The 27,628-nt window shown below is 46.9% G+C and overlaps 1 protein-coding gene across 3 annotated transcripts; it reads left to right on the top strand.

Moving 5' to 3' along the window:
- Positions 1-482: 482 nt before the first annotated feature.
- SLC25A25 (solute carrier family 25 member 25) lies at positions 483-27,628 on the top strand. 3 transcript variants are annotated; one of them, XM_075112257.1, is made up of 10 exons: positions 483-846; positions 20,476-20,602; positions 20,685-20,772; positions 21,558-21,669; positions 22,384-22,542; positions 23,284-23,436; positions 23,562-23,669; positions 23,894-24,061; positions 24,466-24,616; positions 25,056-27,628. In XM_075112257.1, the coding sequence occupies exons 1-10, from the start codon at positions 556-558 to the stop codon at positions 25,238-25,240; spliced, it is 1,542 nt and encodes a 513-aa protein (XP_074968358.1). In that variant the 5' UTR covers positions 483-555; the 3' UTR covers positions 25,241-27,628. The 3 variants fall into 3 exon arrangements, with proteins under 3 accessions (XP_074968358.1, XP_074968359.1, XP_074968360.1); XM_075112258.1 differs by lacking the exon at positions 483-846 and adding an exon at positions 11,752-11,991; XM_075112259.1 differs by lacking the exon at positions 483-846 and adding an exon at positions 17,578-17,903.

The raw sequence follows: 27,628 nt of genomic DNA, 5'->3' as shown, positions 1-27,628 counted from the left end.
GCCTCGCTGCTTGCCTCAGGTCACTGGGCCTGCGTGAGGCTTGTGAGGGGCTGGGGCCGCCCATTAATTTCCCCGCTCTAATTCCATTGGGTTCTTCTCCCGTCCATCAACACAGAACGTGTGTCCCGTCCCCCCCTCTCCCCCCGCTCTGGAAGCTACCGGATACATGTCACGTCCGTCAAGCTCAAACTGACTCCCAGTTCCCGATCTGATTGGAAATGTTGTAACTTTATCCCCGCCTCCTCCCGGCAGCTTAACCAATAAGAGCTTGGTCCAGGAGCTTGTACTGCCCCCTTCCGATTCGCTAACGGGAAGGCATCCCTCTGGCATCATCCCCGCCCACCTCGCAGGAGCGCGTGGAAGCTGGGGGTGTGGGCAGGGGCGTGGTGGCTGACGCCGGCGCGCGGGCCGCTGCCATTGGCCGGCGCGCGGCCGTCACGTGGTGGCCGCGGTGTGTGGCGCGAAGGCGGAAGCGCTCCGTGTCGGTTCCTCGCGGCGGAAGCGTCGCCATTTGCCGGCCTCAGCGCGGCCGAGAAGCGGGCGGGCGGCGGGGCGATGCCGGGGGCGCGGCGCTCCCTCGCCTCCCCGGTGGTGAGCGGCGTCCTCTGCCCCTGCGGCTCCCCGCGGGCCGCCGCCGCGGCGCCCGGGCCGGCGGCTGAAGGTGGCGGCGGGAGCGGGAGCGCGGGCCCCTGCGGGCGCGCTCTCTGTGAGGCTTCAGAGCAGGACCGGCGCCTCCGCGCCCTCTTCCAGAAGCTCGACGTGAACCGCGATGGTGCGCTCTGCATCCACGACCTGGCCGTGGGCCTCGGCCGCCTCGGGCTGCACCGCACCGAGCTGGATCTGCTGGTGAGCGGCGGGGGGGCGGCGGATCCGGGCTGGGTCCGGCGGGGCTGGGCTCCGGGCCTGCGCTCCTGGAGGGGTACCTGGGGGGCCCCTCCTCATCTTGCCCCCGCCCAGCAGTGCCGGGAGCGGGAGGTGGGCTCTGAAGAGCCTTGAGCTGTGCCCGGGCCGGGGAGAACCCCCGCTAGGTGAGTGGTGGCAGCCGGCGGCAGCTCGTCGCATGCCGGCACCTGCACCCCGTCATCTTCCCGCCGCCCAGCGCCAGGACCCCGAGTGTTCGTGCCGTGGGAGATGCGGCTGCTCCGCTCTGCTTTGGGGCACCTCTGGGGACCCCGCTAAGAGCGACCCTGCTGACTTGAGCACTAAACCCACGGGAAGCAGCTTGCTAACCACTTGTAGACTTGTACGGTATTAACTGCGGAAATTTAAGATTGAAAACTTAACAGGAAGAACCATAAAGGAAATACTTCTTCTCCAGGTTCAAGGGGTAGGAAGCTTGCATGCTTAATTAAATTTGTAAAAGATTTCTTGGAAGGGATAGGTGCCGTCAGGTTGTCGCGCAGTCTTCCTTGTGTCATTGCGTTTCCTCACTTTAGTCTGTTCGGCAGCACGTGGCTACTCAGGTTTCTTGCCCGAGATGGCTTATATGTGCCCAATTCACTGGTCTGTTTTAAGGGGTTTGAAATATCTTAAATTGTAGGAAGGCTGCTCTGCATTCGTACAGTTTGCACCTGGAGCATACAAAATGTGCATCGCTGACTTTCTACTTCCGTACTGGGAGCTGTGCCCTTTTGTGGTCACAGCTCCTTGGGTGACGATGTACACTGAGGATTCTAGGCTTCAAGGTTCACTGTGATGTTGCTCTGTTTAACTGTAATTAGTGTAATTTACATCTGTATGAATCAGAGTAATGAGCTTGTCCTCAGTGCAGTTTGTCCCTACCTAGTCTCTTGTATTTTCCAAGCAGGACTACAAAAAAAGCTGAGTATCTTGGGAGGACAGTAGATAAGCGCATGGGCCCAGTCCTGGGCTGTGCCATCTCAGAGTGCCTCAGTGCTGCAGGAAGGAAGAAGTGTTTATGCATAACTTCTGAGTCACTGAAAAGACATCTCATTCAAGTGGCAGTTCTTATTCTCCCTGTCCTGAGTCCTTTAATTGCATGTATCTATGCTTTCCAGAGTTGCTAGTTCCTTTCTAACTTTGAATTTCCAACACCTTAACAGTTAACATTTCTTTTTGGTTGGCACCTTCCTTGCTGCTGTGAAGTATGAGAGTTCTTTGGCAGTGTGAGGCTTTTGTGAGTGGTTTAGTTGTGTGTTTCTAAAAATAACATTAGTGCCCTGGTGATTTTCTGCTGTGTGCATTTTGGTAATGAAATCTGATCACACCATAAATCACCTGTGCATGCCCTGTGAAATGCTGACCTGCTGCTACCCATGGGTGCTGAATCCTTTACCTCTGGTAAAAGTGTCTCATCCACCAGAATATTCTGTGCTTCTGACTGCATGCCTGTCTTGGTTTGCATTCTGCTTTTTTCCCAGGCATGTTATTAAATCCAGCCTGACATTTCCCAGGCTGGGAGGATGCGCCATAAAACAAAATGCATTTTTACTTCCCAGCAGATAGTTTCTTTGCTTGCCACGCTGCGGGAGTGGCGGAGAGGAGCTGTTCTACAGGACTGGAACTGCTGTGTTGGAGGGAAGTGCTGTCTGGATGCTGCTTAACAACAATCCTGTCTTTCTGCTGAAGCCCTTGTCTGTCAGTATTGTCCCTTAGCCCTTTGCTTCCGCTGCACAGGAAGTGGCTGGTTGGATGAATAGAGTTTGCAAAGCATTGTTAGGATTGCAAAGCATCCCCTTCAGCATGTAAAAGCGTCTGTTAAGAATGAGGATGCAGAATTCAAAACTCCCAAGTTCCAGTTAAACATGTGGGAACAGTCCTCGGAGAGCTGGCTAGAAAATTTCTGCATTGTGTAACTTTTAGGAAAATCAAATAAACTTCCTGTTTCCCAGGCAGTTCTATTAATAAGTCATTCTTTTTTTATGCCCCATCTGTAGCTAATAATGGCACCTTGACGTTGGGATAACTAATGTGAAGTCACGCTCAAGAAAAGCCCTTAAGTGTTGAGATGAAAACCTTTTTGATGTATTGGACATGGTGTTTGGAGACCGATTTAGGCATAAATCACATGGATTGCTTGTGATTAGTAAATTACTTGATGGCTCTGCTGCATTTAATTTTTCCTTACATGCAACAGTACATTTGATATGGGAGTTACCTTCTAACGTTTGGGAGGCAGATGGAGAAAATATTAGGCTCGTAATGTGAGGTTATCGCCAATCTTAGCTGTGAGTGGCTAATCTTTGCGTCAGTAGGCTAAAAGTCCTTTGGTAACAATAATAGTTTTGGGTTGCAACTTGAAAAGAAAATGAGCAATGTTTTGGCTCCTTCAATGCCTGAGAGTTCCTATTCAGATAAAAACCCTTTGTAGCATTCTTGGAAAATTGCTGCCTTCTGTTTTAGAGGTGGCTGTCTGTGGTGCGGGAGAGAAGGGATTGTACTGAGATGTCCTTTGAGGTGGAATTTGCTTATGTAAACGATGCATTTTTTTTAAACCCCTACTGTTATCTTTAAACCATTTGACAAATACAGTGTGCCAAATCAGTGAGCCTTCTAAAGAAATGCTTGTTTGCACTGGTTAGTATGAAGCAATTCACATGCTTTGCTTGAGCAATAAAGTGATAAACATGTGAAGAAGTTTTTAAAGGCTTCTACTTTGTAAAGGGATAGTGTTTTACTGCTAAATTACATCTACCTCTGGAATAGTCAGTCTCCTGTTACTAGTACTTTCTGACTTCCCTCATGAAAATACTTATATAGACTCGTGGAATTGGAAATATACATTTAATGAAAATATGGGTATTTGAACCAGAACTATGTTTTGTGGTTTGTATCTGGAGATGTATTGTTGAAAAGATGTATAATGGTAGTATTTGTATATTGGCTAATATAACTGTTTTCCTACTGATCCCGATTAATTGCAGGGCTGGAGTGCTATTCTAAAACCTCATCTCTGCTGCTGAAGTTCCAGACAGTTTGAACTGGTGGAATTCATCCCAGCTGCCTAGAGACAGACTGAAGTGGTGAACTTTGTCTGCAGCTGTCTCTCCTGTGGTGGTGCTGAGCATCTTCTGGTGGACTAATGCTCTCAGCTTTAAGAAACTGAGCAAACATAACCCTTGTCTTTTTCAGTTACAACTGTCCGGTTGCCTCTGCTGTAACGATGAGGTCGTCCTCCCTGGCTGGCCTTGTGTGGTGCTTTCTTCTGCCGAGGTCATATATGTGACTGCCTATTGCTGCCTTGGTGTCAGCTTCCCCGTATGAAACTACCTCAGCTCCTGTTCTGCTGAAATCTTCACATTTGCTTTCATCACCTCTTTCTTTGCCTGGTGTCTCCTCTTTGATCTCCAAGTTCTGGCTGTCCAAACTCCCACGCAAGTTCTGTTGTTCACTTCTTGTTTGTACCGAAGAAGCATAGTTGCACTGGTGCAGCCGGACCCTGCAGCGTTCTGTTTGCTTCAGGCCTCTCCTCTGAATGCCTGTGCTTTTTAAGTATGTGTCTTGGACTCTTCCAGCTGTCGGAGAACGCTGTGTCCGTGCTGTTCTGAGATAGCAGATCAGCTGGCTCTTTTGCAAGTGGCTCCACGGATGGATTGAGAAACTCTATTGTAGCAGTTCCATCATAAAAAAAAAGTTTAATCTTGTTTCTGATCAATACCTTGTCTTCTGTCGTGATGTCATTTAGTTCTTACTTTCAGACTCTCTGTTTCTGTAACTATTTTACTCTCCAAGCCTTTTGAATGTTCTGTATTATACTGTGCATAATTTACTAAAATTCTCGGCAACTGTAAGGGGCAGAGGAGTGGGGAATCTTTTTTGTGGGATGCTTTTACCTGTCTTCCATTCACAGTCATCTGGAAAAGGAGGACCTGAGATTTTATTGCTTTACAGAAGTTTGTTTATGATAAAAAGAGCAAAATTCTAATACTATTCTGTAATCTAGACTGAATTATCCCTCCAAACCTATATACATTTAGATAAAACATCTTTATGGCTTGTGTGTCTTGAATGGTGCTGGGGCAGTTGTGGAGCTTTTAGCCAGGCCTTTGTAACTCCTCATGAAGGGCTGAGCAACACAAGGTTGTATCAAAGCAAGCAGTGTTACAGTTGGAAATTCCAGTTGATAACCTTCCTTCTGCTGAAAGGTATTTGCCAGCAGCTTCTCACCCACCCATCTCCTGACTAATCCCAAAGGACAAATGTGGATATCCTGAACCAGTTTAGCACAAGGTGAAACTGCTTTCAATAACATGTTAAATAACTCCACACATTTATGTATAATGTTCGTCAAAATAGCAAGCAAAAAAGATCATATTTGCTGGGTCTGTAGTGAGTTGAAGGCCCGTTCTTGCTCTTTGTAAATTATGAAATGTGTGGTTGGATCAAGGCCCTGTTCTCATGCACTTGGGAAAACTGGTGCAAGAGCAGATCTGTAGGTCAATGATTTAGTTGTAGATAAAGCCTTTAAATCTGTGGTAAGTGGATGAGTTGGTGTGAATTCAGGGTTCTGTTACCTTCCCTGATTTACATATGCTCAAGAGGCACACGAACTCTTTGTAATCAGTCAAATGAGTTTTTGACAGCTGCTGCAAAGACTTTGAGAAGAAACACAGGGATTGGCTTTGGCACAAGGAAACTTCTCATCACAGCGTTGGTTATTAATAGACTCGGCCAGCAGCCTCCTGAAGTGAGAGCTTTGCTGGACTGGAGGGCGCGCTGTGACAGTGAATGTCAGGGGAGGCTGGCTGGCACGCTGGCTGCCTGCGTTTGTCACTCTGCCTGGACCCAGAGCTCTTACGGGGAGGGCAGGAGGAGGGGGGTGCTGGAGACCAGGGAGTCGTCACTGTAATGGTGACAGGCTTTACTCAAACTTGGCCTCTCGTCATCAGACATGCCTTAGTGTGGTTAATGTAATAAACTAGCAGTGCATGTCCACTCACGGTCAGGGTAGATTGGGAGTGAGATTTTTAGATGCAAATACATACAGGAGAAACTTGCTCTTGCATAAGTTTACCTGGCGTATAAACAAACAGTTGTGGATGAGGCAAGTGTTGCTTTAGGTTCGTGTACATACACGACCAGGTGTGTAACTCTTGAGAGATGCAATCTTGCGATGTTCTTCCAGGATTGTTTTCTGTTCTACCTTGCAGCAAATTGGAGGAGCGTGGTGGTTCTCAGGTTTATTTAGATGAGGCCTTTGTCCTATTTGCAGAGTGATAATGAAGGATGCTGGCTGACCTTTGTGAAATGGAGATGCAGCTTTGACTTGAGCATATAAATTTTAAATGTCGATGCTGTGTGAGAGTGTCTCTTGCAGAAAGGCATCCTGCACATCACTGACGTGGCCCCTCAGTGTTACGTTTCCTGCAGGATGGTGAAGTGAATGCCTGTGGGATCCCCAGAGCCTGAGTGAAATGAAACAACCAAATTGATCCAAAGCAACTGATTGTGCCTGTGTAGAATATGCGGCAGGGTTTTGGTCTTTCAACTTGTGTTCTCTGGGGTGTAGTTTAGTGACCAGGGCTAGATGCCTTGCTAAGTAGTGGAAGATGTCTCCTTATCGTCATCTGTACTGGATTATTAGATAACTGACACAAGAACAGGTAAAAAAAAAATCCCAGGACTTCAGTATACTTACTGTTTCTTGTAATTTTTTTTTAAAGAAACAAAACCAGTGATGAATCTGCCTGAATATTGAGCAGAACCCTTAAATGTTTGACAAGTGTTAATAAAATTACATCAAAGCCATAATAAGGACTTGGTCTCCTGTTTGAGAGCCCTACAAAATGGTGATACTGCAGTTCTGTGCTCTCCGTTGCATATATTATAACATGATATGGTGTTGGCAGGAGGAGAGGGGGAGGGATTTTTTCTTTCAGACCTACTTGTAGCACATGGTAAATGAGTCTTTGTTCTTGTTCATGTCCTATTGCTATATTTGTCCCTCTGAATGTGGGACATGAGCACACTTTAATGATGCCCCAGACTTTGTCTCGAGTGGAGAAGTGTAGCTGTGATAACTAGTGTCAATGTAGAAAGGCAATTGAGACGTCTTCGTTTGTGCGAGTTTCTGGCAGTTAAAGTGGCTTGCAGTGGGAGAATTCTGCTGTAAGAGGAATTGTTGAAATTCTTAGATCATGAGGTGCTTGGAAAGACAAAACTGTTTGGTATGTGACTCTACATCGTTTAGCCTAAGGAGAACGGGCTGTGTGAGAGCAAGCCTGGGCCTGGGCTGCTGCAAGGCCATTGTTTCTCACTAGCTGTTTTCCTGGTTAACTTTCTAGTGCAACAAGAAGTTGAGTTTCTAATTTTTGAGTACTGAGGATGCCCTTTCTCTTGGTCAATCCCCAGTTCTTCATGTGACACGGTATGACCTTGGTGGAACTTGCTGTTCTGGGCAGTGGCTGCATATATCCCCCTCCCTGGCCAGCTCTCCCTGTGTTTGGCACTGGCCCCCGGTTGCCTTAATACATCAGCTAGAATAGCTAATCACTTGTGCCAGGGTTCCTATAACGAAGTGACCTGGGTTTCTTTGTAGTGTTCACTGAACTATGCTGTGTCACCTCAATATATTGATGTAGTTGAATGTCACTAGACAGTTTAATTATTTAAGTAGCAGTGGCCAAGACTTAAATTTTATGGCATGGTGCAAGAAGCATTTGCACAGTTAACTTTGGCTTTCTAAAACATGGGAAATACTCTTTTTTTTTTTTTTGGGGGGGGGAAGTTTCATCTTTCAGAAATTGCATTTGAAGATAAGAGGTAATTGAAAGAGTTGTGTTGGCCCGTCCCAGCTGGGGCGGGCTGGGTGCTGTCTCTGGGTGGCACATGTGTAGGCAGCGCTCCTTGGGGTGCTTCCAAGAGAGCTCCCAAAGGAGATGAGTCATGGCTGATTCCTGCCGGGTCATCTAAGGAACTGGAGATGTCGACCGCAGTGGCAGCTCTTCCTGCTCCGGAGGAGGAGAAGGGTTATTGCTCCAAGCACAGCTCCCTTCCCTCTGCCCCTCTTTCCTTTCACCCTCCCTCCTGCATTTTTTACATATTAGCTAGTTGTCTGGTGATGAGGTTCACATTCTTTCTGGAAAACACTGCATTTACTCAGAAGTCTTCTAGAAAGCATCTTAAAGTAAGTAGCCTGAGTCTGAATTTCTGCCTGCTACTACCAGGCTGGAAAGGGCAAGAGCCTTTTGAAAACTCGAGTTTCAAACTGAGCAGGTCATAAGATGTTGCCTCTGTAAGGTGGCTGCACAGAATACAAGATGCCTTGGGTTTATGGCATGAAACAGAACCTCCCGACTGAGGAAAAATACTGTTTTAATTAAGCAAAGCATGTCACTCTTTGCTCTTTACTTTCTCCTTTGTCTCTGTGTGGATAGCTTTCATAACTTTATTGTTGGCTTCTTCTCTGACTATCTAATGACTATCCATTTTGGTGGTGTAGGATGCTGAGGCCAGCTGCCACAGGTGCCTTCTGCCCCCAGTGACTGGTGTGCTGGCTGAGAGCCAGCTTTCAGAGCAGTCCTGGTACTTTCCTGCCTTGAAAATCCTGGGCTTGGTTCATGTGAACAGCTGCAACCGGAGGGCTGACTGTTTGCTAATGAAGCCTAGGCTCAGAAAGCTGTGGCTGTGCAGTCTAGCTATTTGTTCATGATTTATAGAAAAAGTGAATTTGTGTTCCTGATCCATTCCTTTGTGCCACTGTTCAGGCTGGACTCATGGTATTTATTGCATCTTTTCTTGTGTGTGAATGATTGGCTTCACGGGGGTGTTGGAAGGGTAATACTTCCCTACAAATTCTCTGCGGGAGAGCAGTTGTCTTGCCTCTAGCTATAATCATCTTGCCATCTCTAGGTTTATTATTCTGGCCTAATAAAATTCCCCACTTGGTAAAAGAAATGCTTTCTTTTACCTAAATATGATTAGAGAAGTCTGCCTGTTCTCAAGGAGCTGTGTCTTAGTGCAGTGGCAGAATTCCTCTGAGGTTTCCTTTAGTGAGGACAAAGGCCAAGGAAGCATTACTGAGTTTCTGGTTTAATGGCACCCCAAGCATGTAATTTCTTGCACAAATTATTATTTTACTATGCAATCTCTGTGTGAACAAAGGAAGATGGGGTCCCTGCCATGCACACACCACTAAAGCTAATACTATGCAGAGAAACTGCAAGAAATAGTGTCAAGTATCATCAGCTGGTTTAATGGGTCCTTGTGAGTAGCAGCCTAGCATTAAGTGACCACTGAGAACAAATCCAAAGTCCCACTTGGGTGCTTTGCCTCCTGTGTCGTGGCCTGTAGCTCTGAGCGGCAGAGCCAGCCTGCCTGCTGCTGCCGCAGGCAGCTCTAATGCCCTTTCCACAGGCAGTCAGGCGTTTTTGGACCGCATCCATGAGTAGCCTCAACTGGTTACCCCAGCAGAAAGCTCTGTAATTTTTGGCTGGGTTAATGAGGCTGTTGGAGGAGGATGGGAGGAAGGTAAGTACAGAGCTGATGTGGATGTGTGAGATGACCTCTTTTAGCGATAGTAAGCTTCAGATCAGTTCACTGCTTAGTGCGAAACGACAGCCTTTGGCTAATAGCTGATTTTGAAGAATCGTGCTTAGTTCAGAAAATCTTCGTTGTTCCTCCTCTGGCTTGAGAGTGTTAGAAACTTTCAAATGTCATCTTAAAGGATCTGAATCACTGCGTTTTAGAAAGTAGCTTAACTTTGTGCTTGTAGTTGTGATGACTGGCAACAGCTCAAGGTAATCGAGGCATGACAAAAATTCCTCACTCTCTTCTGCCGGTGCCTGAGCCTGGGCTTCTGACTGCATCCTGACTAGAACTGGGCTGTGCTTTCCTTGGAGAGGGACAGGGCTTCCCCTGCACCTTCACCCTAGTGTTACTGCCTCTGAAACTTGTATTTTTTCCTGTTCTGTTATTTTTTTTTATGTGTGCGTGTCAAGTTCTAAGGTAAAAAACTTTGTAGCATACTGTATGTAGACACTATTATTAACCAGCATTTTTTTCTTCCTAAGTAACTCTGAAGAGTAGTTGCAGAATTCTTTAATGTAACGTCTTCTATGTGCTTGTCTCTCACTTTTTCCATTACTCAGATTGGTTAAAGGAATTCAACATTAACAAATTCCCAAAGTGTGATGTTTGTGTTCTTCCTCTAAAATTTATTTGCAAATTGGCTGCTGAAAGCTTGCAGTCCTTCCAGGTTTTGGATTGTAGTTTCATATCTAGTATCTGTAAAACAGAAATTTCCTACAGTCTGCCACTCTCAAAAGTTAATAGCTGAAAATAGACCTCTGCTCGCCATGGGCCTTGCTGTGCTGCTGTGGGTAGGGAGCCTCAGGTGATGGGAGCTGTGGTCTGTACTTACTTATCTTATGTGTTAAAAACCCCAAACTCTTCTCTTATGGACAAGTCATGATACTTTGGAAAGTGAGGCATGCAGTGCCCTCTGTCTGTAGGTGCAAAAGGCAGGCAAGAATCTAGGACTACAAAGTAAGTTGTTGGTACTTTAAAATGGAAAATGAGCCCTTAAAAGAAGCCCTTACTGTCTCCAGCCTGCTGTTGTGCCTGCCAGATGTGGGCTGCTACGTTCCATCAAGGTGGGTTGACGTTTCTGGTGGTGCCCTGGTGCCTTACAGCCGGGGCTGTGAGCAATTGCTGCGGTGGCAGCAGAGGGAAACACAGCATTTCTTGTAGAAATTCAAGGAATATCATGTGTTCTGTGATTATATAGTGATAGATACTTGTAGTCCTGCTCTGGCTCAACCTGCGGCTCGGCTAATGCTACCCTCAACTGTACAGTTAAAGGCTCCTTCAGCAGAACTCGGCCTGTTTGACTAATCGGCAATAGTTTAACCACAGCGTATTAGATGAATAGCCATAAATGCTGTGCAAGCGTGTCGCCAAGTTGTGCTGAAAGCCAAATGGCAGAAGCACAATGCAGCACCAAAGAGCTATTGTAATGACGGATGAGACTATAATAGACCAGGGAGAGAGGGTGCAGTTAGAGGTTAATTCAGCCATGGCTGGGAAAAGCCGGCTTCTCTCCGGAGAACCATCTGCTGCTCTAACAAAGACCTGCAGCCGAAGCCGCCGAGCCCCAGAAGCGGGTACATACACGTCTGGGACAGTCCTGCGCTGCCGGGTTGCCTCGGTGCTGTGGCCTCTGCGCCCCGGAGGGCTGCCCTCCCTGCCCGAGCCTGCCCGAAGGAGCTGGCAGGCGCGCGTCTCTGCGGGGTGCCTCCTGCGCGAAGGGCGCGCTCCCGCCCGGCTGCGCGCGCTGCCTTGCTCCGGAGCTCCGCAGTGTTGGGAGCGAGGATTGGCTGGGCACTGCTGCAGTGGGGACGCAGCCTGGGTGTTCAGCCTGGATGCTCGCTGATGTGCTGTTAGGATGAGCCGGGACGCGCGGGTTAATTGGCAGCTCTGAGAAGCTTCTCTCGGAGAGGTTCATTTTTAGCTTTCCTCTTAAGCGCAGTGTCTCAGCTTCTCTGTCCAAGCAGTCTCCAAAGCTCAGCATCTTGGCTTCTCTGTGCCAGGGGTCTTGTGCTTTGTCTGTTGCCATCAGATTTCTGAGGCTCTGGTACAATGAGCTGCTTGTCAGGCCAGGCACGACTGCAGTAGCAGCAATTTCAAAAGGCAGGAAGCATCTGCAGAAAGAATCTGAGCCCGTGGAGTTGCTGGGTCGAACCTCCTGCTGGCTGCCGTACCGATTCCCATCTTGGGGTGCTTGGTAGTGCAGTCACATCATCCTTGGCAGCGGGCAGCTCCTGAACGCGCAGGGTTTCCCTGCCTGGGACGCTTGCTGGAGCAGCAATGCTGCAGACCCTTTGGCATTTTCTGTCTAGCTTCCTTCCCAGGGCCATATGCCAAGGTCCTGCAGATGAAAAAGAGGATGAGGCCCGAAACACCACCCCACTTCCAGGCCCCGGGGAGAAAGGGCCAAAGATGTTGGGGAAACCACAGGACAGAGGGACTGATCCCACTGAAAGGAGACCAACTATCCTACTGGTGGTTGGACCCGCAGAGCATTTTCCAAAGGTAACGGGATATCCAGGGGCCTGAGGAGGGGTTGGCGCACATGACAGTGGAGCGTGTGGTCTGCTGGGAGTAGGGGTGTTGCAGGTGGAGTGTGTGGGTAGCTGGGTTGTTTGTATGTGTATTTGGGGAGGGGGGAGAGAAACAGGAAAAAGGAACAGGGTCCAACACATGTGCTTGCTGGAAGAGAAATGTGGGGGGACCAGGGGAATGATTGTGAGGAGAGGAGGTGATCTAACCTTTCAGTCAAGATGTTCAAAGGGGAAAAAATGTTGTTCAGGGATAAGGGGGATTATGGGGGGTCTCGAATGTTCCTGGGCAAGTTGTTAGAAGCACGACGGAGAGGGCAGGGAATGATAATGCAGGTTAGTGGCGAATCCCACCCCTGCACTGGAGACCGGCAAAGGATCAAATAGATCCTAAAATGTTCCGGAGTCAGTCTCTGGTAATTTGGCAAGCCTCTGGAAAAGCTAGCATGTTTTGAGCAAATGAGTAACTGGCTGTGTTATTTGAATGGCACAGCCCAGAAGAGAGGCAAGCCTGTCCCTGGGGAGCGGGTGGCATAAGGGAGACACTAAAATCTGCGTGAGGATGGGAACTTCCCCGGGGGGGTGGGAGGGCAGGGAGGTGGTGGGTGCGCACAATTGGCAGAGAATAAATGGTGAGGCTTTGTCTGGGGGGAGGCAAACAAAAGCGGCTTAGTTTAGGGCTTGGGCTCCTAGCACAGTGCTGGCTGACTGCAATTCTGGTTTATTTTTGATGGGGAGGGAATGCTGTCCATCTCTTCTGAGGATGGTGCAGTCAGCTCTGACTACATGTGATTTAAGACCCAAGGGTACCTGGGATTAGGGGAAAAAGAATTGGACATAACCCCTGTGAGTGGTGGGAGCTTGGGATAGTACTAAAGGGCTGCTGCGGGGGGGTAGGGGTGCGTGACTTGCAGGATCCAGCTTATTTGGCAGGGAGTTGGACATGGGTGGTGTTGTAAGCTTTCTCTCTAAAATGGGGGACGAACAGGTTCAGGTTGTAGAGGGGATGAATATCCTGCCGTTTTGAATGGAAACAGGCAGGTTGGTATTTTGCATGCCGGGGAGCAGAAGCCACTCCCTGCTTGAATCAGACTGAAAAATCCGCAGGGACTTTTGCCTTCATCCCTATCGGGAGCAGGTAGCACTGTGCATCCTCTTCAAAAAGAAGAGTGTGTGCATTTGAGGACTTTTGAACATACAGACTGAAGAAGGACAGAGGCTCAGAACTGAAGGAGGCTGTGAGAAAAACCTTGAAAGTGAGGGCTGAAAATCTCTGGTGTCTTCCAGGGGAACAATGGTCCCTCAGTCAGGGAGAGTCCATCTGTTCGCACCTGCAAATGAAGCTTTCTCTGAAAGCTGATATCGATCTTGTCTTTCCGGTGTGACCCTGGGAAGTTTTGCTGCATAGGAACCCTAAAATTGGCTAATGGAGAAATACCTAGAGAATTAGGATGTGGTAAAATGGAGTTATTGCAGCTTAGGAAGTAACTGCCTGTCTGCTAGGAGGTTGTTACTGTAATTTTAGCCTGCCCTGATTGTAAAGTAAAACGCAGTGTAAAGCTCTTCTGTTGCGGATTATGCAGATATGTTTTACCTTGCAATTCAGGCTGGCTAATACTGTATCCAGCCACGGTGGCTCAGCTGATGGACAGTAACTTGTTAAGCTGCAGTGACTTGTCTGAGCTTGATCAGATATCTGTGTTCTAATTACCCGTCTAAAGGAGAAATGTTGCAAAAAGTCTCACACAGCCTGAGGGATAGATTATAAACCACTATGAGCAGACAGTATTATTTGGTGTCTGAAGAAAATGTGGGCACATGTGGCTTTTGTTCTCTGTCACTGAATGTCTGTGACCTTGGGAGAAGTCTCTTGACTGGTATACCACTTTGTTTTCTAAAAGCGCTTGTAACTACGTATCTGCTAAAACCACACAAAATATCGATGCCCAGTACTTGGGTTACTGTAAGGAATTTGCATGTATTGGTAATTTTGACCTGAGGTGCTTCCTAGTCCTGGGTCTTCAATCTTCATATTGTAGTTGGTGTGTTTCTGCTCAGGTCCTTGCTTAAAGGTAACGATTTCAACATGAGGCTGTTTATGCAAATGTGGCAGAAAATATGATTGCAGATGGGATGTGTTGGCCCCCGGTTGTGTGTACACAGGGGAGAGGTATGATCTACCCCTGATGTCACCATCTGGACTTGTAACTTTGGATCTGTGTGTTGTCAGTGGAACAGGTCACCCCTCCTGGTTACCTTTATGTCAAACATCATGTAGTGTTGTCTGCTCCAGTCTCTGTGCTTCCCCTTGCACAGCCTTGGCTGGCTGTGGCTCTTTACTCTGCTGGGGTCTCTTAAATGATTAACTCCCCCACTTTATACACTTACACTCTTTGTGCTTTGTGAGAACTTTCTGTACTGTACAATTAATTATAAGCTAGTTTCCAGAAATTAAAAAATACCAAGTCAGCAGAGCCTAGTGAAAACTTCGAGCATTAGCGGTTCTCTCTCTGGCCTGTGGTGTACTCACCCAGAAAGCTGTTTTGCCTATGAAGGCGGATGCTACTTAGGTGGCTGTGACGCTCACTGGCATTTGATATTTTTAGAGACTTTTTTTTTTTTTAGCAAAGTAAATTAAAAATGAGACAGCATACTTTCCTGCTCCTTGTATGGCTGCATCCTCCCATCCTTTGGGAGGTACCTCTGGAGCTGATGTAGTAAACTGGTGATGAAGCAGATGCCTAGAAGAGTGCAAATGACTTGGAAAGGGTAGTGTTGGAATGGCAGGGTGTTGAAACTGGTAACCCGTGCAGCTTTTAAATAAGAACCGAATCCTATAAACAAGATGGACGATGAGTTTGCAGCTTCCTTGATGGCAAGAAAAGCGAGCCTTCTGTAGAAGGAAGACAGACCCATCTGGTACTCTCTTTAGCAGAGCGAGGGTATTAGCTAGGCTGGCTTCACATTGACCAAAAACGTGTAGGTCCAGCTCTGACTGCATTGGCAGAGTAAGTGCATGGAAGAAATAGCTGGGAGGAGTGACTTGAAGAGACTGACTTTATTTGGAGCTCTGTGCCCTGTCCTTGATTTGATCAGGAACAGACAGTGCTAATGAGGGATGTACTGTCCATAGATCACATCTGAAGCCGTGGTGTGGGTGTGCTGCTGCCTGCAGCTGTGCAGCCACATGCACGCTGCAGGGGCTGGGGGAGTGGGACCCGCTGTGTCTGCTGGGACTTGGGTGGTGACCCCATGCTAGTTGTGTTCAAGCAGCACTGATCCCTGGAGCTTTGGAGAGCTATCTTGCTTTTGAGTACTTCCAGGTTTACCAGGATTCTTTTAGGTGAAAACCAAATACTTGTTAATGCCTGTTTAAGTTCCCTTTATCATTATAACCAGAATTGCTGGCATAAGCCTCATTCGTAATCTGTTTCTCCTTCTTAGCTTGCTGTCCTGTAATTAATGCCCTGCTTAAAATCAGCTTTCTTAACCTCATTACCTTTCTCCTTTCCTCTGACGCAGGTAGTAGGGCTTTTTTCCCTAAAATGTGCAGATTTTCCCTTTTGAGTCTAGCTGCCAACTCCAGAGTTCATTAGGAGAATCTGCATCATGTTGGCATAGCAACTGAGCTGCCAAGCAGCTATAATAGCGATGCTTGGCAACTCGTGGGAAGGACTACAGAGGATCTTCAGGCTTGGTGGGGCAAATCTGAGTTACGTTTGTTCACTTACTACCTGGAGCTGGGCAGGGGAGAGCTGCTGGCCTTGGTCAGGCTGTTGAAGGTTTTTACTCTTGGCTGGTGGTGTGCTGCATTAGGGTGCTGCTTGAAGTGAGACTTGGCTCAGTGGCAAGGCTGGGGTGTGCTGTTGGCGTGCATGTAGCGAGCTGCTGTAGCTGATCTTTAAGAGGATCTGGAGTTGCTGAGAAGATCCTGTTTTCATGCTGAGAGACGTCAGCAGGGAGTAGGTTAAGCCTGGTTAGGTAACGCGACAGTAGTGCCATGGTAGGTGAGGTGACGGGGAGGGCATAGGAAACCGTTGTAGGTCATGATTTTCAAGGGTACTGAGTTGCTGTAAGTCATGATCTATTAAGCTTTTTTTTTAAAAAAAAAATCTGTGAAATAAAGCCCCAGATTAAATATTCCCAATTTGCGTGATTGACATGCAGCTCCACAGACAGCTTATTACAGACCTTGGCTTTTCTTTAAGTGTAAAGAACAAAATACCATGGTGAAGATGTAAAGGCCACTTGTGCATTAGGATCTGAGGAGGGGAGTGCCTATTGGACTTTGCGCTAGCCAGGCAGTCTGTTTAAACATGGCAAACACAAGAAAAATGTTGCTGTGTCCGCAGTGGTGGGGAAAGCTGTTAGCTGGACTGGCTTAAACCAGTTTAGCAAACATGCTGTGTAACTTAAAGTGCAGGTGGGATTACAGCGTTTTGGTTATTGGCTCTGGGTTTTTGTATCTTCCTTGTACGATAGCTTCTCTTTGACAAATATCAAGACTAACTTTATTTTAAAATTAGCAATTAGTAATTCTGCACTGAGCATATTGTTACTTACTGCACTTATTTGGTACTCTTGTTGTAGTGTTAGGTGTTATCCCATACATCAAACTCCACTAAATGCTCAGAAGCCTGTAATTATATCCCCATTAAATGGTGCGTGTGCCACACTCCCTTTCTTCAGCCTGGCTTGCTCCAGATGAAAGCTCAGGAACTCGCTTAGAGTGGTGAAATTGTCAATGGTAGAAACTGGAAAATGTTGTTCTGCCCTGGCCACTTCTCATTATACCACATATCCTACTGCAATGTTTGTAGTTGGGAGAGAAGGAAAAACCAGTAAGCTGTTGTAATTGTGTGCAGATGCTTAGCTAGGAGGCTTTGAAGCAGCTGGGTCTGTTTTGAAGCCCGCCTTTGACTTTGTTGGTTTTCTGGGTATCTGGCACAATGGCAAACCTTCTCCACAGGCATTATTGCTGCCTGTATTAGTAACTCCTGAGTGCTGCAAAGATCTTGGTAAGCAGGGGTTCCCTGCTGCTTGCTGGCGCAGGTGTTTCTGGGACGACTTCCAACCAAAGCCAGTCAACTCTGGCATAGCATTCCACCTTATAAAAGTGGAATATCGAGTCCTTTGTTTAAGCTGGATATCCTGAACATGTACGAAAGCAGTAAGTGGGTGGCATCTTGCTCTTACTGTGTTCTAGAGGAATAATTTTGGGAAGGGGAAGACAGTGAGAGTCCTCCTGTGTTGCATGGTGGGAGAGGTTATGATCAAGACGGGCCCCTACTGTGCTGCGTGTGTAAATCCCTGGAGTGGTGAGCACAGGATCAGAAAGGACTGATCGGATATAAGGAACAGCAAGTGAGCATCTTGTACGTTGGCCAAAGCCTTTTGGGTTAAATGAGACGCCTGGTAAGAGTTAACTTGCAGTGAGCGTGATGTAAGGTCTTAATGGGAGCTGGGTGTTGAGCAATGGGAGGCAGCTCACATGGTGTCTCGCTGGCAGCTGGGTGGGACTGTACAGCCACGGCTTCCCTTTTAAATAGAAGGGCAGGGCTTGTACAGCCAATCCCTCCAGAGCCGGGTGCGCTCATAGGCATGTGTCATGAGACTCACTGGCATTTCCTTTCCACTACGCACTGAAATTAGCTCAGGGGAATCATTCAGTTTTATTTCCCTTCCTGGGCAGTCTGAGCAGGGCAGCTGAGTCTCCGGCTCAGAAAGATGCTCTGCCTCTGTCTGTATGTGCCAGTGTTCGGGGAGTCGCAGACAGAGTTTGAGTACTTTGAGTCGAAGGGGCTGCCGGCTGAACTCAAATCTATCTTCCGACTCAGCCTCTTCATTCCTTCCCAGGAGTTCTCCACCTACCGCCAGTGGAAGCAGGTATGGCCCCGAGGGAGGAGCGGGAGGGAGTGAGCTACGAGGGGTGATTTCTAGCACCCCAACTGCGTGGTCGGAGTGGGAGAAGTTCATGACAGCTCTGTTGTAATAGCTGGGTACAGCATGGACATGATTCTCTTGCCTCTTGGCAGGGATTGCAGAAACAGCATGGAGTGGACTCCTTTATTTTTGATTCTTTTGGCTTGAAGCTGATGAGATCTCAGTGCCTCTAAGAATGTTTAAACCAGTTGATTTGATGAAAGTTAAATAGAAAAAGAGGTTTTCCAAACTATGGATTCTTCTGCTTTAACTGGTCTGCTCAAATGTGTTTCACATCCTCTTCCTTTTCCTTCCTACCCCCTTCCGCCTGCCCCCGTTCTGACAGGAGGTGTGTAATCTAATGTCAGCTCAAGCTGATGTAGGTCTCACCCCGGTGAAGGTGAACAGGTTTGTGCTATGAGCTGGAGAGTGGCTCAGCAGCGGTGGGTGGGCTAAGCCGGGGGAGGTTGTGCAAGAGCGTTTCCCTTCGCCACAGAAGGGAGATGCACTAAGTCTGCAGAGCGCTCTGTCTGACTCTATCACAGCCCCTGCTTTCAGCTTGCTGCTACTGGCGTGATTTTTGTGACTATGCTAGCAAGAGCCCAGACAGCTGATTATTGAACAGTAAAGCTGGGTAGGCTTTTTATACCTTTGTGCAGACCCACAAATGGGGGATGTAGCAGGCTTTAAGATGTGTGGGGTCCCAAAGTGTGCTGCAGGGGCTGTGTGTTATGCAGGTGAAACATTTGCAGCCGGCACAGCAGTTGATGAGCAGTTCTGTCTACAGAGACTTCGTATTTGCTGTTAAAGGGGAAGAGCTGCAGGCAGATATTTGTGTATCTCTGGAGAAGATGCTGGGAGCTTGTCAGTCTCAACCTTTAACGTGTGTTGCAGGTTACTGTTTGACAGGCTTGCGGCATCTTTGCTTTGTGGTCGTGGAGGAAGAAGGCTAGCAGAGCAAGGCAGCTTTTATTACCTGCGGTCTCTGATCACTCACCGCACATCTCTGTGGTTGTTAGGGGCGTGCTGAGAGAACAGGAGCAGTTGCCCAGTCACATCTCTCTTACAGTGCCTCTGAATTCCTAGTGCCTGTCAACTGGTTGGGGGTTGCCAGTCAGAGGGAAGCCCTGATTCAGCTGTTCAAGACCAATCTGCTGACATGTGAGGGGTGTTGGTCTATCTTTAGCCTACAAGTTGAATGTGGGGTCATATCTGAACTTTACAACAGTCATATGATAAATTGCAGGTTAAGAACACTGGGCACACCTCAAAGGTCAGGGCAGCTGAGACGGCACTTTCTCATTTAAGGTTCATGAAACGATTAGGAATAATACTCATAGCATTAGGGCTGAAGTGACAGCACTTGATGGGGTGAGAGAGAGCGAGATTTAATAGTGAAGTATTTAGTACTGAAGTCATTCAAAATGGCATTGAAACAAAGACCTAAGGCTTATGAAGGGGACTGGTGCTCGTAAGCCAATTGTGGTATTTCCTCACCCTCAGTCTGCTTATTACCTTTGAAGCCTAAATATTGATCAAAATATTGGTGAAGAGGATTAGCCTAGTGTTTGATTTCAGCTCAGAGCTTCCTTAACAACCCACCTGCTGTTCACATAAATGTTACAAGAATCAAAACAAAGATGTAGGTGATGCAGTAGACTGAATCATACCTCTTTTAGTCTTGCTCACTGGTTCATCCTGAAAAAGACTTATAGGCTGTCAAAGGCAAGTGACTGAACAAGAAGGGGAATAGGAACTCCCTGAGCCACATTCTTGCAGTGAGGAGATCACCTCTCCTGTCAACAAGTAGCCATGTGCCCTTTGATAGGACAGTCCATCTGCTGTTGCCCCATGCTGCAGTGAGTTAATTAGTCGTTTACCTTGTCCTAGATGTCTGGCGTGGAGTCTGATCTTGATTTTAGCTTTGTCCTACTAAGAACCTTTTCTTGTTCTATATGCATCTCATGGAAACTTGTATAATTAAAGCACATAGCTCCAGGGTGCCTAAACCAGTTCATAGGGGTTTTTATCTTTGGCTGTGACCACTAGAGCTAGACAGGCTTTTTCTGGTTGGAGTTAGTTATTGCCAGAGGGAGCTTACTTCTCTAAGAGTCATAGCAGGCAAGAAATTCCTTCTGCTGTTCAGGCGTTTTTATTACCTGCAGTTTTGTGATTCACTTTTTGCAAATCTGTTGCCTCATGCATAGTTCAAGAACCTCTGCCAGGGCTGTGTAAAGTGTTAATCGAGATACAGGACTGAGATTAGACACATGGTTTTATCAGGGATATTCTGCTAGTATCATGAGGCATTTCATCTGCGTAACTGACTTTGGGAGACAGTTGTCTGGAATCAGGTTACTTTTCTACACTAGTGCTTTGCTCAGGTTTCTTCGATGGATTATCATAATTCCATTGGCTACTTTCTGGATGAAAAGTCAAAATCATGTAGGAAATGATCTTTAAATATGGTAGAAGAAGGGCCGGATCTGTCTGAATGAACAAAGGAACTGAGAGTTTTTGATTGTTTTCTGAACAGAAAATTGTGAAAGCTGGAGACAAGGACCTGGATGGACAGCTGGATTTTGAGGAATTTGTTCACTATCTCCAAGATCATGAAAAGAAGCTGAGACTGGTCTTCAAGAGTTTGGATAAGAAGAATGATGGTAAACACCTTTCTTGTGCTCATGAATAGACTACTGCATGTGTTAGCTTGTAATACATGAGCTCACTGGCTTATCTTTGCAGGCCGCATTGATGCCCAGGAGATTGTACAGTCTCTTCGGGACCTGGGAGTCAAGATCTCTGAACAGCAGGCTGAGAAAATACTGAAGAGGTGAGGGTTCAGCTGGTTCTTCTCCTTTACTCTTGAGGGGGTTAGAAAGAAGTGTAGTGACCCATCTCATCTTTCTATCCTGTATACACTTTCCAGAGATTTCAGCTCCTCCCTTTTTGCCTATTACTCTTCATTCCCCCCCCCCCCCCCCCCACCCCGCGCCCATGAATTGACACTTACAATGTCATAACGCATTATGGAGAGTTACTGTCAATCTCCTATCTTACTGATCTGTTGTGGGGAAGTGCTTGCACCTGAGCTGACTTGCATCCCTGTCTGATTGTCCTGCTGCCCTGAGCTTGCTGCTTTGGAGAGGGACTGTGCAGTTGCTGTTTGGAAATGCTGAGCGCTTTATGCATGTGGCACTAACATGTTAACAACCACTTATCTGTGCTGTTTTTTCCTCTTTCTTTCCTCTGCTATCTTCCCTCTGTCTGTTTGCCTGTGTGTCAGAATAAGGACGGGACACTTCTGGGGTCCTGTCACCTAGTAAGTATTATTTTCCCTTCAGTGTCAGTTATGTCCCTAAGTTTGGTAGGAGGGGATGCAACTACTCCTGTGGGTCAGTTAAAGGGGAGAGAGAGGGGATGATAAAGGGAGGTTACTTCTACCTGTCTGCAGTGTTTGGTGAATAGTAGATTTCCTAGCTCTGTCTTGTGTCTCTTTAGAAGTCTTTCGGTAGTTGCTTTGCAAAGCTTTTTTTGGTGTAGTCTTGAATAATCAAAGGGAAGGAGGAATTTGTCACCCAGTGGAGTCTGTACTCATCTAATGATAAATCTTTTTAGCATGGATAAAAATGGGACAATGACAATTGATTGGAATGAGTGGCGAGACTATCACCTGCTGCACCCAGTGGAGAACATTCCTGAAATCATCCTGTACTGGAAGCACTCCACGGTAAGAAATGGTTCCTCTGCAACAGGTCTTGGTCTGTCTTCAGCTTCTCAGTCAGAGTCCTGACCCCCAGGAGCCACTATCGGCAGTCTCTATCTTTCTCTTCATGGTTCAATAGCTGCCTTGTAGCCCTAGAAGCCCAATTGCTTCCTGTCCTGTCCTGTTATCTTGCCGCCTATCACTGGCACAGGGTGATAACTGCACGTTCTGCAGGAAGATGAAGGTGTTCACTTGGCTTGCACTTCTGAGAGCTCATACCAGTGGCCAGGTGCTGCTGGTTCAGGACCTGTTAAGACTAGAAACTGATTTGACAGGCAGCCGTCCTTCCTGGAGATATTTCAGTGTGTGTAAATAGCATGTAACGAGATTAAACTGGCTGTGAGCTTGGAAGGTTCCGGAGAGATCCAGCTTTTTCACCACCCAGCTGCCCGCAGTTGGTAATTTTGTTCCTTACTGTGATCCACATATTTTAATGCAGACAAATGTTCAGCAGTTGCCAGCTCCTTGGACAGAAATCTCAAAGTGTGAGGGTTCCCCTTGTGATGTGCTATAGCAGTGGCAGCTCCTGTGGCCAGGCACAGCAGTTAATGGCTATAGATAAGCTGCTGACTTGGAATAAGCATATCCAGTACTTCAATGCTTAGCACTGATAAAGGGCAATAAAACTTTGGCAAGATCATTAGCTGATGAAATGTTTCTCAACTTTTACTTTTGCAGATCTTTGATGTAGGAGAGAATTTGACCGTCCCTGATGAATTCACAGTGGAAGAGAGGCAGACAGGGATGTGGTGGAGACATCTGGTTGCAGGTGGAGGCGCAGGTGCCGTGTCCAGAACCTGTACAGCTCCCTTGGACCGCTTGAAAGTGCTCATGCAGGTATGATGGAGCAGTTCGTTTGTTTGAATACTCAGGCATGTTCCTTCAATATTCTTGGATACCTAGGAGATGAAAATGTTCACCAACACAGTACAGCACTCTGGCCAGGATTAGTCTCATTGCTCTTATATTGCTATTTTTGAAAGCTTTTTGGATTATTTGAATGATCAAAGTAATGTTAAGAAGTTATTCTTCATTGACAAGAAAAAATATGAAGAATCTTTTGGGAGGTAGGCATGTGAAAAGTCAATTGTTAGAGAGCTTTGGGGTTCAGAGCACTGGAAAACTTGCGTTTTGGTGAAACAGGTTCAAGTCTTGTGTTCCCATGAGAGACCCTGAGGCCATGGGAGTTGAAGTGGTTGTGGTGGTCAGCTGCCAGAGCCCGTACTCAGTATAAGTATTATCAGTGTTATTAAAACTTGATTTTAGCCTGCTTTGTCACTGTACCTGCTTTTGAGCCAGCTGAGAAGTTTGCCCTAGGTAGCTGATGCTGGGTAGGAGTTGCGTATTTAACCTTTCTACCCATTCCAGAGGGAGATATTGATTAGATTCATTAGTTAACACTGGAAAAAAGAAAAGAAGCTTGCTTTCCTATTGTAAAAGTTATCTGGAAGGGATTAAAGCCTTGACAAATCTCTGGGTAAATAAGAAAGTGCCCCTTTGTCCCTGGATTACAGAAAAACGTAGCACTGTCGTAATCAGGACTGGAACTAATCCAGGCTTGCGCTCGCTCTCTCCCAGGTTCATGCCTCCCGCAGTAACAACATGTGCATTGTTGGTGGTTTTACTCAAATGATCCGAGAGGGTGGACCAAGGTCACTGTGGCGAGGGAATGGCATCAATGTGTTGAAGATTGCACCTGAGTCTGCCATTAAGTTCATGGCCTATGAGCAGGTGAGTAAAAGGGCGTGAAGTCTGGCTGCAGAAGGGTTTACAGAAGGGCAGGCTGAAAAAATAAAAAAAGAGATGGCTGAGAGAAGTCAGTGAGCCTCAATGTCTGTTTGTCTTGGCTTCTACAGATTAAGCGGTTCATTGGTACTGACCAAGAAATGCTGAGGATTCATGAGCGGTTGTTAGCTGGTTCTCTGGCTGGGGCCATTGCACAGAGCAGCATCTACCCAATGGAGGTGAGGCAGGTGGCTGTGAGGGCTCATGGCAAGGTGCTGGGATGGGAAAACGTGGGTAGAACACCAGCACTATTAGAGCTTAATTAATGGGTTCTCAGAGATGACATCAGGTAATACTGCTTGCATGACACTTGCTGTAGTCCTGACCATCGTGCTCTTAAGAATGACATTGTCTATACGTATTTCTCCTGTAGGTCTTCATGGTATTTATTCTTGTCTTCTAGGTTCTGAAAACACGGATGGCTCTACGGAAGACAGGACAATATTCAGGCATGTTGGATTGTGCCAAAAACATCCTTTCGAAGGAAGGAATGGCTGCCTTCTACAAAGGCTACATCCCCAACATGCTAGGAATCATTCCATATGCTGGTATTGACCTGGCAGTCTATGAGGTATAAAGCCTTTAACCTGTTGTAGAGCTGTGCTGCTTGTGTAGCTTTATCGCTGTCAGACCTGTCAGTTACTACAGGAGTTTAAGTAATTTGTCAGAGCTTTCCTGATCAACCTTATGGTGCACAAATGGCTTTTTAGCCAAATGGCCTAAAAGATAATCCAGTACAATGATTTGCCTTTCCTAGTCAACATCATGCATGGTCCCTCGTTTCTTTTTTATGAGAAAACTAAGGAAGGGGATTTTCCCCAGGCACTACAGTAGCAGATCAAAAAGATTCGAGAAGCCTAGTGCTTCTGGATGAATTTGCATGTAGCTTTCTGGGCCTTTAAGCTATATCTTTTATGTAATGTGATATTCGTTTGATTGCCTCTTCACTGCTAACATCTGCTTTGTTCCTTCCAGACACTAAAAAATGCCTGGTTGCAACGCTATGCTGTCAACAGTGCCGATCCTGGTGTCTTCGTTCTGCTGGCTTGTGGCACCATCTCCAGTACCTGTGGACAGCTTGCCAGTTACCCACTCGCTCTTGTGAGGACACGCATGCAGGCCCAAGGTGAGAACTTCTGGGAACTGTGGGAGCTTCTGTCATGGTCTCTGAGCAGGGTAAAGGTCCTGTAGCATAAACACTGGAGCAACAGCCTCAACTGGCTTGTGCAGCTGAGCAGTAGGCTATTTGCCGTACTGCAAGAGGACAGTGGACTTTGTGCTGCCCTTAGCACCTGGGCCAAGCACCTCCAGGACAGAGGTTCTGTCTTGCTCAAATCAGGACTCTTGGGCTAAGGGTGTCTGCAGAGGAGTCTGGGAAAATGGCTGCGATGTGCAGCAGTGCTGTGGCTGGCTGAGAGGGTGGATGCTATCCCCTGTGAAGCACCTTTGGTCTGTGAACATCCACAAAAAGCACATGAATCACAACTGCTGTGTGAGACAGGTGTTACCTTAAAGTGCTTTCACCATGTAGGCCACCTTATTTATTGTGTCTTTCCCTATTGCAGCTTCAGTGGAGGGTGCTCCTGAAGTGACAATGAGAGGACTGTTTAAACACATTCTGAAGACAGAGGGAGCATTTGGTCTTTACCGGGGTCTGGCACCAAACTTTATGAAGGTCATCCCAGCTGTAAGCATCAGCTATGTGGTTTATGAAAACTTGAAGATGACTCTGGGCGTGCAGTCACGGTGACCAGGAGATGCTGAGGACTTTGAACTCTGAAATCTTGGGGTGCGATCCCAAGACGTATAGCCATCTCTCATTCTGTGAATGTGTTGACACTAAGCTGACTAAGCAAAGCTGTGAAATCTCAGATAGTTTGTGAGTCAGTAAGGGGAAAGGGAGGTTCTGGTGTCCTTTGCCATCTTGCTACTCAGAGCTCCACATAAACCATCACGTGGTGCTTTTTGTTGGGCCTTTTGGGAGACCAGGAGGTGAACTTCTGGGAGAATCTTAAGGCACGAGTTGCTGAGGTCAGTTCCCAGCAGTACGGCAGAGTAGCAAAGATTTGGGTAACAGGTCTGCTTTCAGTGTATTGCGTGCACAGAGCTGTTCACCTGCAGATGAGCACCTTCTGACTTGCTGAAAGAGCTTCTTTTTCCATTCAGAGCGCTTCTTTTTCCATTCAGTTGTTTGACTTCCTACCTGTTCTTTAAATCTGTACAAACCTTGTGTAGGAGCTGCTGCCACACCAGGCTTGTTATCATGTTTACATATATTCCTTTGGGTAGGAGACATTCATGTTCTGCTTCCAGACTTGACACGAAATGTAACTTTGAACTATACTAGTTTTGAGGGCTGGTGGGCAGTGGTTTATCCGGTCAGGCTGAAGGTTACTTAGGCCAGCCTGATGAAGAATTAGGATTATTTATTTTTTATAGGTTTGAGTGTGTCTCATAAATCCACTAACAAGATGCACTTACTAACAGAAGCAGCAGACTAGAGCCTGCATGCCTGTATCCTTTGCATGCCAGGATTGGCTTGTCTTATACTCAGCAGGGGCTTGGAAAGGGGAAGGCAGGAGAGCCCTGGATGGACTGGCACCTTGATGCATGGCTTTAATGAGCAAAAGACAGTATTTCACAGCTCCTGTGCAGTTGTGCTCCCAGCACGACACGAGAGCCCCTGTGCAGCGTTGCATGGACCTCTGAATTCCATTTTGCCTGGTGCCGAGGATAGCTGGTGGACCTTTTCCAAACCTCGTGCCTACGCTGCTATCTATCTCTTTAGACCTCTTTGTAGATTGACGTTCAGGTTCGCATTAGCAGGATGGAGTCCCCAAGCCAGGAGTTATGTCTGCTTTGGGAAGGGGTGTTAGGGAGGAAGGGCGGGTTCTCACTGGGAGAGGTGAGCTTTCAGTCCTGAAGACACGCTTGCATTTCTTTCATCAAAGGGTGCTTTTCATAAGGCTAAGGGAAAGAGATGGCTTTACGATTTCTCTGACTGCATTATGGGCTACTCTAGTTGATAGGATCTGGCTTCTCAGGCCTGGGAGATCCTCATACCAACTTTTCATTTTGGGCAAATGGACCAGCATTGCATTCCACTGTTTTACTGCTTAAAGCATATTTATTTTGTATTTATTTGAACAGAGTTATGTCAGACTATTTTTATAGACTTGTTTAAATATTGTTACTGTGCTTGTATTTCTTCTGTTTTAGAAAGTTCTCTATTTGTTCTCTTACATCACACAGCTGAGTCGTGGGGAGGGATGCTAAAGACACTTGTGTACCTTCCCTTTGGGGCTTGAGCTGCCTTTCCCACGCTAGGGGTTGTTGCTGGAGGACCTCAGCCCAGAGAAATTCTGTAGCAAGAAGCCATAGGAAAGAAGGGAGCTGGTGAGGAAGCAGTACCTTGGGAGGAGGGGAGAGGGTGCACTGTGAGGCTCGCCTTATTCTGGAATTGCCTCCATGCATGGCTGAAAGGATTTCAGGTGGGTGGTTGAAGTTGGGAAGTAGAAGGTCTGTGTATGTTGGATATCACAATGGCTAATTTAGAGCGATCTTGGGGAATTTTTAAGTAAGGGGGGAGGGGAAAAATCTCAGGGACTAAAGGAAATACAAGTTTCCAGAGAGATGGAAGGAAACTTGCACTTGGACACAAGCTGCTGCGGTTGCGCTTTGAGGCTGGATCAGCAGGCACCGCTGCTGAGCCAGTGCTCTTCACATGCAAATGGGCGCTGTGGAGAAGTGTGTGAGAAACTGGGAAAGGATTTGTGAGCGCTCAGCAGCTGCTTTTTTGCTGACAGATTTTGGTGCTTCATGGAGAGTCTTCCAGGTGAGGCTCTGCCTTGGCTATCCAGTGCTGTCAGTAGTTACCACGTGGAAATCTAATCAATCTGGATTAGTGATGTGATTTTTTTTTTTTTTTTCCCACCCCCCCTTTCTTGAGGCTTGTCATAAATTCTGCAGTGGCTCCTTCCTACCAGTGTGGCCTAATGGGAATATGAATATCAGAATGCAAAAATCAATGCAAAATGACAACCATCTTTGTAGCTGTAACCACAAATTGTTATAATGCAAATCTAACTCGGATTCTTCATGTAGGGAACAGTCTGCTAATAAAGGTCTGTCAAAGAGA

This window comes from Phalacrocorax aristotelis, chromosome 17 (assembly GCF_949628215.1).
Source record: "Phalacrocorax aristotelis chromosome 17, bGulAri2.1, whole genome shotgun sequence".
Taxonomy (NCBI): Eukaryota; Metazoa; Chordata; class Aves; order Suliformes; family Phalacrocoracidae; genus Phalacrocorax; species Phalacrocorax aristotelis.
This window is presented reverse-complemented; position numbering and strand designations above follow the sequence as displayed.